Source organism: Lotus japonicus, chromosome 5 (assembly GCF_012489685.1).
Source record: "Lotus japonicus ecotype B-129 chromosome 5, LjGifu_v1.2".
Lineage (NCBI taxonomy): Eukaryota > Viridiplantae > Streptophyta > Magnoliopsida > Fabales > Fabaceae > Lotus > Lotus japonicus.
The window spans coordinates 5,956,865-5,966,405 of record NC_080045.1 but is presented as its reverse complement, the minus strand read 5'-3'; the positions used below and the strand labels follow the sequence as shown (position 1 = coordinate 5,966,405).

Here is a 9,541-nt window from a genome sequence, read left to right as displayed (position 1 = left end):
GTGATTAAAAGTGACCGTTTGAATTTCTAGATTGAGAGTTTCCATCTTTAGAAATTGCACTTTTAAGAAGATATTCAAACTTTATTACACTCAAGTCGAAATTGCGAGAATAATTTGATTAAAAAAACACAAAACTAAAATTATATATGCTTACGTTTTATGTGCTTGTCCATTGAGATATATATGACATTTGGAACTATACGGAGGATCATCAAATATATAAAGGCCTAGCTAGTGGTAGTAGAATCATACTTCACAAAATCCTTGTCTTTATTTTATTGACCGAAAAATCTCAGAGAATGAGTCAACTACAAGATCATAATTTAGCAAGAAAGATATCCTTCTCATGGGAGAAGAAACCTGGTGTTTCCAAGGAAACTACTACTAATCATGGTGAAGATTTAATCCCAAGAAAGCATGATTTTTTGCCCAAGTTGCCTCCTCCACCTTGCACGGTAGAAGCAGCAGCTACAGCCAAAAACCTTGTTCAGGATTTCCAAATTCCACTTCCTCCTTGTGCTTTTCAACCCCCTTTTTATAGAACTTCCTCCAAGAAAGGCCTTTGGGTTCAAGATGATGATGATCCTTTCTTAGCAGCTTACAAAGAGTGCACCAAGAATCAGAGAAGTGATACTAAGATGAACAAAAAGTTGACCAAAGGTGTTACTGATTCAAAGTCATGGAAGGGCTTCTCTTTTTTCTCATGTAAGCGATCTTCCACTGTTTGTGACAATAGTTTGGTCAGGATCAACATTGAGAAAGTTTGATATGTTTTTAATTTCGAAAGTTATGTTTTAGCATGTTTAAGTTGTCAGGCGTTAGGCGCTGGTAGATGTACAATTCAAAGCAGTAAGCACAGTGTGATCCGGAAGCTGCACTATGCAGCTTCTTTTCAAAAGCTAAGTGATTGTGAGATTCTCACCCGCTTACATGTTTTGTGAAAAATAAAAGTGATCAAATTGATAAATAGTTATTTTTCTTAGAACAATCATATCTTATTTTACTTAATAATTAAGTTATTGTTAATTTTTATTAATTCATCATTTAACATAAGACAATTCTCTTAAAAATTAAAATATTAGTTGTAGCCACAATTTATTTTTTAAAATTCTATTCTGAAACTTATAAAGTTATAAATTAATATTAATAATTCTAACTGTTGGGGAGAATCACGGCGAGGACCCATGGGCAAAGCCGAGGGGAGACATCAAGGAGATATTTGACACCACATCTTAACCTAAAATCTTAAGGCATTAGGTTTATGAGTTCATCTCCTTATAAACTCTCTCTTTTACTCTACCTTCTCCGATGTGTGACTTAATTTAAACACTTGATTCCAACACTAACTGTATTAGAATTGGGGAGACTCAACCCAAATGTTATTAACTCAAGAATTGACGGTTGCTCTACTCTTTATAAACATTTGTTTGGTCATATCTCTAGGGCAAATGTAGAACTTTTAACAAATTGAACTCATTTGAAGATTTGAAAATTACATATATAATTCAAAAGGTTTGATTTACATGAAGAGTTTAGTCGCATGATGGTTATCTTAATTCTTAAGCACGGTCGCTTTTTAGACTGGTATCCAGGTTTGACCGTTTGAATGTGCTGGCACCTTGTTTGAACATGTCTCTGTTCCAAAAAATGGAAGAGAAGATTCAACATGTGTGTATATATGTTGGGATTATTTTTCTGAAAAAGATAATTGAATGGCAACGTGAGAAAGGACAAGAGGAAGGTGCTGTTAAAAAATTAAAACATTATAGCAAGTTGAATCACAATTTAATCACGAATTTAAGCTAAAATTTATATATCTGTCAAGAATTTGTTTATTAGTAAAAAGTTTTCATGATAATACATTCAGTTTACAGAAAACTACGGAATCTTGAATATATGATTATCACACATTATAACCACAACACTGAAATGAGTGACTTACCTGACTCAGTTCTTGTGAGTTTTTTTCTTGATAGAGTTTTTTTTTTTTTTTTCTGTTTCCTCCTCCTCTTTGCCTTTCTATTGGCTTAAATATGTTTTTGTCTCTCTAAAATTGGGTTCTATGGTTTAAACCCCTCTAAATTATTTTGTATAGAAAATACTCCTAAATGAAAAATAATATTGAGGTTTCAACTCTTATAATCGCATTTCGTCCATTATCTGTTGAAAACGACAACGAGATATATGATTTAAAACTTGTCGTCTACTTTTAGGAAATATTCGGAACAGAGAACTTACAATAATACAACGCCGCATTCTCCTAACAAACGATGGCGTGCATGATTTTAGAGGGACCTAAACCAAAGAACCATAATTTTAGAGAGACCTAAACCAAAGAACCATGATTTTAAAGGGACCTAAACCCAATTTTTATCATGGTCCTAGGTCCTCTAAAATTATGGTTCATTGGTTTAGGTCTCTCTCAAGACGGAAGGTGACGACAAGGGTTGAAACCTCAATATTATTTTCCATTTAGAAGTGTTTAAAAAAAATAGAGGAGCCTAAACTAAAGAACCATAATTTTAGAGGGATTAAAAACATATTTAAGCCCTTTATATTTTATTTCTATTATGATAAGAAGCGAAGTAAATGTATGTGTTTTTCTGTTTTTTAAATTTTTATTATGTGTTTCATTACTTATTTAGTGGTTATATTTACTTTCGCAACCTTTTTTAAAAAGCGAAGAGAGGCCCCTCTTTTTAGAAGTGGTCCATATATATGTCTAGAAATAAAAGGGTGATATTGATATCATTTCAGCACGGCTCTACCACAGAGTTGACTGAGTTAGAGAATAAGTTAGTTGTTAATCTTTAGATAAGATCATCACAATATGTGTATCTTGTTAACTACATTATTTTTTATTTTTGTTTTATATTAAAACAGAAACTTTATGTTAGGAATTAGTTTTGGGAGTTTCAATCTCTTAGGACCTGTTAGGTATGCTGTATAGTATAAGACCTGATAGTATTTGGCCTGATAGTATAAGGCCTGATAGTATTATGCCTGATAAAAACTTAATACTATACAGCGTTTGGTGAGACTGTTTAAATTAACTAGTGTTTTTTACCCGTGCGTTGCACGGCGAAATTTTCTCTTGTGTTTGGGACATGGATTAATAAATAGGTTTATACAAATTTGACATGCTAAAAACTAGACTTTGCTGAGATTTTAACTTGATGGAATTAAAATGTGACAAATATGAGTATTCCATAAAACAACACCACAACCAACATGGGTTGGCACAATTTAGATGAAAATTGATTATAAAATCATAAATCCCCTACATTAAGAAATTTGATGTGTATATAAAATCAAGTATCTTGCCACTTTGTTTATTATTTTATCTGTGTGTTGCACAGCGAAATTTTCTCTTGTGTTTGGGTCTTTGGGACATGGATTAATAAATAGGTTTATACAAATTTGACATGCTAAAAACTCGATTTTGCTGAGATTTTAACTTGATGGAATTAAAATATGACAAATATGAGTATTCAATAAAACCACATCACAACCAACATGGGTTGGCACACCTGACTTTAGGTTCCAGATTTAGCTCTTACCTCCCAAAGATCGAGGGTTCTAATCCCCTTGTGGTCAGTAAAATTCTAGTTGGTAGGCAACCCTGGGGAGATCCCCCGACGCTCCTTCTAGGAGTGGGCCTCTACTGGCCTCCCCAGCATGTCACTGGCGCCCTGCCCGGTACTTTCTCTCCGTTCTACCATTTTTGTAAAAAAAATAAAACAACACCACACCACAATATATGAAATACTACCAACACAAAATCTAATTTTTTTTACATAAATTTACGCATGAAATTATCAAAATAAGTATGAAAAATGTTATTAAATCATATGAAATTTTATTTTCTTATTAAATTTAACATTAAAGCATTTTCGTGCTAAAATGTTATTTCTCATGAGAGTTTTCTGCCTTGTAATTTGAAAAAAATTGAAATTATAATAGACTTTATTTTTATGCAAAACACTTTTAATATGAAACTACATTGTAAAATAAAGCAATATTATTAAAATTTATTTTCCTATTAATTTTTACATGTAAGTATTATCATGTAAAATGCTCTTCCCCATTAAAACTTATAACATTGTAATTTAAACATAAAAACAATATATAATATGTATTAACTCTTTACCCTGCATGGATAATTTTCTCTTGTGTTTTATACATGTACCTATATCTTACTTTAGCAAATTCACTGTCAATCAATTTGGGTCATTTTTACTCGTTCAATGGACATAATTTTTTTCATATGATTGATAAAGAAAACAATGCACTTAATAAATTAGAAAATACTTGTATTCACGTACACATCCAACATTATTAAATAATCATGAAAAATGAGTGAAATTATATTAAATTTATTTATAAATTTGAAAATAATATTGTATAAAGTCTATTCCCGTATGAGTTTTTTACCGTGTAATTTGAACGTAAATAAAAGAAGATTATATAACATATTTCTATTATTAAAATTCCATACTTAAATATATATTTACTCTTAAGATTATTTATAGAATCATGAAAAAAAAACTAAAATTATTTTAGAGCTTCTTTTTCTTACACTAAATTATTTTTTATTTAAAATATTCCCCCTATGAGCTTTACACCCCGTAACCTAAACATAAATAAAAATATGTTATATATTAATATTTTTTAATGCTCTTACGACATTCTCCGATTGGTAATGCGATGCATGTTATATATAGTTGAGTTGGAATTATGGTTAACGGTGACTAAAGGTGAAAAAACTATTCCATTGACTTTTCATTTGAAATATATCTTTTTTCATTTCAATGTCTTTATTTGAATATGATGACTAAATTTGATTTTTTTTCATTTGAAATGCTCAAATTCGATAGCATTAAATGGAATCAATGCTAATTAAAACAATATTAAAAGAATATTTTGATTCAAATTTGAACATGCTAAAAAAAAATTCATTCTATTTTTTAATTTTATTTTGGAGAATTAAAACTGTTTTAATCAAATAAATAAAATAAAATCATCATAATTAATATCGACATTAAATTTGTAACATCCGAAAATAAAACTTGTGTGAATTTGAATCCGAATTCAATTTCATGGTTTTTAATTTTAATGAATAAAAAGTCAAACATTAAATGTAATCAATTCTAATTTGTTTTTTTATTCAAATTTGAATTTTTATTTTAGAGAAGTAAAACAGTTTTAATCAAATAAAAAAAATCCTCATAATTAATATCGGTAGTAAATTGTGTAACCTTCAAAAATAAAACTTGTATGAATTTGAATCTCGAATTCAATTTCACGATTTTTATTTTTAATGAATAAAAAGTCAAGCATTAAATGTAATCAATTCTAATTTATATTTTAAATGAAAAAAAAGTTAAGCATTAAAAACAAAAAATCAAGCACAATCAAGGTTGTCAATGATGGGCCTCACTACCTAAATCAAAGAAAATGGGCTTATAATAAATTGCTCAGAATGATGGAGGGATTGACACTTGTCAAGCAAAAAGGGGGGTTGGATGAGAGTTATTCTTTGAGTGCCAAATCAGCTAGGTGAGGCTCACAACGTTCCTTTTTTCTAAAGTATATAGATACAATACTATGTTTGGTGAGGCACTGAATAATGATGGATAGTATAAAAATTGAATATTTGTACAAAAATACCCTTTAATAAAAAATGGTTTTTGTTTTTGTTTTTGATGTGTTGAAATTTTTTGAGAAAATAAAAGTCCAATTAAAAAAAAATATTTTACGGCAACAAACAAGCACAAGCAAGTGAAATTGACATAAAAATTGTAGCTTATATATTTCCACTGTTGTTAGAATATCTTATTTGACATTTGTTTTCAACCAAGCAAATGCAATTGACATACATATTCCAGTAGGAATTTCGATCAAAATAATAATTATATAATAAACAAACAAAAATTGTACATCTTTTAGTACAACACATCCAAAATAGCCAAATAATATTGTATATAAATCCATAATAAAGTAGTAAGTTTTCTTTCCATACACCAAACAAGGAGCTACCAATTGTTCAAAAAATAGCCCCAATAAGTATATAAAGCAAGATGCACACAAAAACAAACTAAAGGTTCAACAACACATTGTAGGGAAAGAAAACAAACAAAAGTCTAAAGTCATGGAGATAAAAAACAGAATTGCCCAGCGCATCTTAAGTAATTCAAATGTTCTTTCTATCACATTTCTAGCTTGAGCATGTCGCTTGTTGAATAGTTCTTTGGGAGTCGTTGGAGCACGTCTATGTCTCCACTCACTAAGATGGTATCGACTTCCTCTATAAGGGGCAAGAAACCCTTCTCCATTTGTATACCCAACATCTACCAAGTAGTAGTTTCCTATTTCAAGAACCAATAGAATAGATTAAATATCTAACTTTAGTTTAATAAAATCTTGAATTTGGATGTCATTTTCAAATTATTACCTGTGGGAACCTTAAGACCATTTCTCCTATTAATTGCATCACGCAACGCCCTAGAATCTGAAGTTGAACCCTCCCAACCCGGTAACACATATATAAATTGCATATCCCGAGAGCATACTCCTAAGACATTTGTTGCAATTTCACCTTTCTGACTTCTATATCTTGGTTTATCAATCTCCGGGACATTAATAGGAATATAGGTCCCATCTAGTGCTCCAAGACAGCCCTAAAATATATAAACAAAGTCCTTTTAACAACTTTAAATCTTGTTATATATATAGAAACCATATCATAATTAAAAAAGAAAAAAATTTCTCTACTATTATTCATACCTTAAACCATTTCCACCAATTGTCAATGCAATCCTCAGGAACTGGATCTGGTGCTCTAAGTAAGTTCTTATGCAACCTTACAACATAATTTAACACTAAATTGAAGTATCTACTAACAGTTTCCCTAGACCTTTGATATTTAAATTTTATGACACGGTTTTTAGCATGGTGAGCCAAAATGTGTAAAAATATAGCGACTTGTTCTTCTAGGCACTAGCCCATCTTCCTTTAGCCCACCCTCAACACGTAGAAGAGAACACAACACACGAAACGTATTAGTATCCATCCGCAGCTGTTCCACACATGTAACATCATCATTTATTAGCCTCCTCATGAATGACACCCTTGATTCTTCTCTTACCATTGGTATTACATGTCTCTCTTGGAGCCTTTCATATTGCCTTTTACCCACTTGACACAATTGTAGGTATGATAAAATACACACAATTGTTGTCTCTAAAAAAGCTTGTTCCATTGTCAAGCAAGTTGACAAGGCATTTAGAAGCTCACTTATACTATTAAGCCACTCATTAGGGTTATTTAACCATTGATTTGGATCAGAACCTTTATTTGGATCCATTTCACCTAAAATTTAAAAAATTAAAAAATTAACTAAAAAGCTGTATATAGAAACGGTTTTGATGATATATAAGCAACTCATTAGAAATACTTTAATATAGAAATAGTTTAACAATTTATATAGAAACAGTTTAGATCAAATAAAGCTCATTAAAACAAGCACACATTTAATATTTATAAGCTAAAGATATATTGAATAGAAGTAGAAGAGATACTTCAACCCAATTTAAAACAAGGTTATAAAGAAAGATAGGAAAAAAACTGCATAAATGATGCTCAACAACACTAACAGTAGCTTATCCAAAGGTCAAGCATGTAACAAAATTTACCAATTCAATCCATTATACATTAAAAGATGCTCATTAACACTAACAGTAGCTTATCAAGAAGCTTTTTTTTTAAAGAGAAAGAGTTGGGAACAAACTCTCTCAAAAGAGGTTCAAAATCTAAACAAGTATCCCTCAAAAGATAAACACAAACAACACATTAATACAACATGCCAGACATTGAATAAGTGGCTATCACTCTATCAAAGCCTGCAAGTGAAATAACATAACATCCCCAAAATCAAATAAACCAGTAGCTAAGAGCCCAAAAGCTATCCAAAGCTTTAAATATCATGAGCCTGCACCAAGCTACTATAATTTTAGTGAAACCCCCAATTTGTAGTATATAATAAGATCTGAAAATTATACCAGCTAGGGAAAAAACAAACATAAACCAACAGATCCCCATGATAGTAATAAACCGTAAAAGCCAATTCTAATGATGCTAGTGTTTGTGGTTTCTCCTAGATTATTTAATCATGATAAAGAAGTGGATTAGAAGTTTTTGTTCACTCTGTTTTTCATTCAACCATGAAGCTTTCAAATTTTGGCATGTTTAAAAAAAAACTAAACCCTAAAAGTAAAAAGAATTGGGGAAAACAAAAAACAATGTACATATTCAGTCAAGCAAGAAAATTTCAATACAAGGGAAACTGCAATTTGACAAGATGATGCAAAAACTGAAAGAAAAAACAAAAAAAAGAAGATGAAAAGACGAGAATTGTAAAATAGCAGTAGAGCAAAATAACTTACTTGACAGAGAAGAGGAAGAACAAGAACGTGAAAGAAGAAGAGATGAATGGGACAACGCTGGCAGAGGAAGAAGAGGAAGGTGAAGGGAGAAAGAAGAGGAAGATGAAACAATACGTGAGCGAAGCGTTCTTGATGAATGGGGTTAGGGCTGGAATAATTTTTAAGTGGCTAATATATCATGGCTTATCAGGTCTAATCCCACCTAAGGATGGTTTGATGGATTAAGTTATACAATACAACGTAAGCCCCAAACAACTGATAAGCCCATAATGTATTGTATTAGCTAATACAATCAGGCCTAATACAGTGCTCCAAACGGGCCCTTATATATGTATATTGAAATGATGGATTGTTGTGAAGCAATGTAACACGCATTACAAGAAAACGTTAATTAGTGTTGGCATAAAACTAATGCTACGGGAGTGCTAGCATCAAAGTAGCATCAGTGTCAGGGCCAACACATGAAAAGGGTTGAAGCTAGCTTTTTGCGTCGGTTTTTTAGCCGCTGCAAAAAGTTAGAGTCGGTAGGCGACGCAACGCTCTTTTATGCTTGGTCGATACAAATGTAGTTATTTTTTGCATCAGTCGTATAAACCGACTCTATATGTACCACTAGCATCGTAAAGGATTAGACATTCCAGATATATATATATTTCTCCAATCTCTGTGATCCTTTAAAGAAACTTGCTTTATATAATACCAATACAATAGTTATAATAGCATGATGAACATAAAGTGGCACTATTAGTGAAAAAATACTAAAATAAAAGTGATTAGCTTGATGAACATACAAGATTTGCTAAAGTGACATTGCTAGTGAAATACAGCTATTCATGGGAAGAACATAAAGTGGTCATATATGCATATGAAGTAATAAAACTATCACACTTTTAATAAAGTTCAAGAAGATAAATTCTTAACATGCTCCTCATTACTTGTTGACACTCTTTTCCCTAAATAGTATTGGACAATAAAGAATCTTCAACACTTTCTGCTTTGTTGGAGTCATATTCTATGCTTTCAAGGGAGTCTTTCACCCATTTGACTTCCTCTACCTCCATGAAATCGTTACTATCTTTCATGGTATCATCAACTTA

General features: G+C 31.1%; 1 protein-coding gene across 1 annotated transcript; it reads left to right on the top strand.

The window, feature by feature from the left end:
* The first annotated feature begins 231 nt into the window (after positions 1-231).
* Positions 232-988, top strand: LOC130718487 (uncharacterized). Its single transcript, XM_057569088.1, has one exon. It carries the CDS (start codon positions 300-302, stop codon positions 765-767), a length of 468 nt encoding a protein of 155 aa, XP_057425071.1. The 5' UTR covers positions 232-299; the 3' UTR covers positions 768-988.
* The last annotated feature ends 8,553 nt before the right edge of the window (positions 989-9,541 follow it).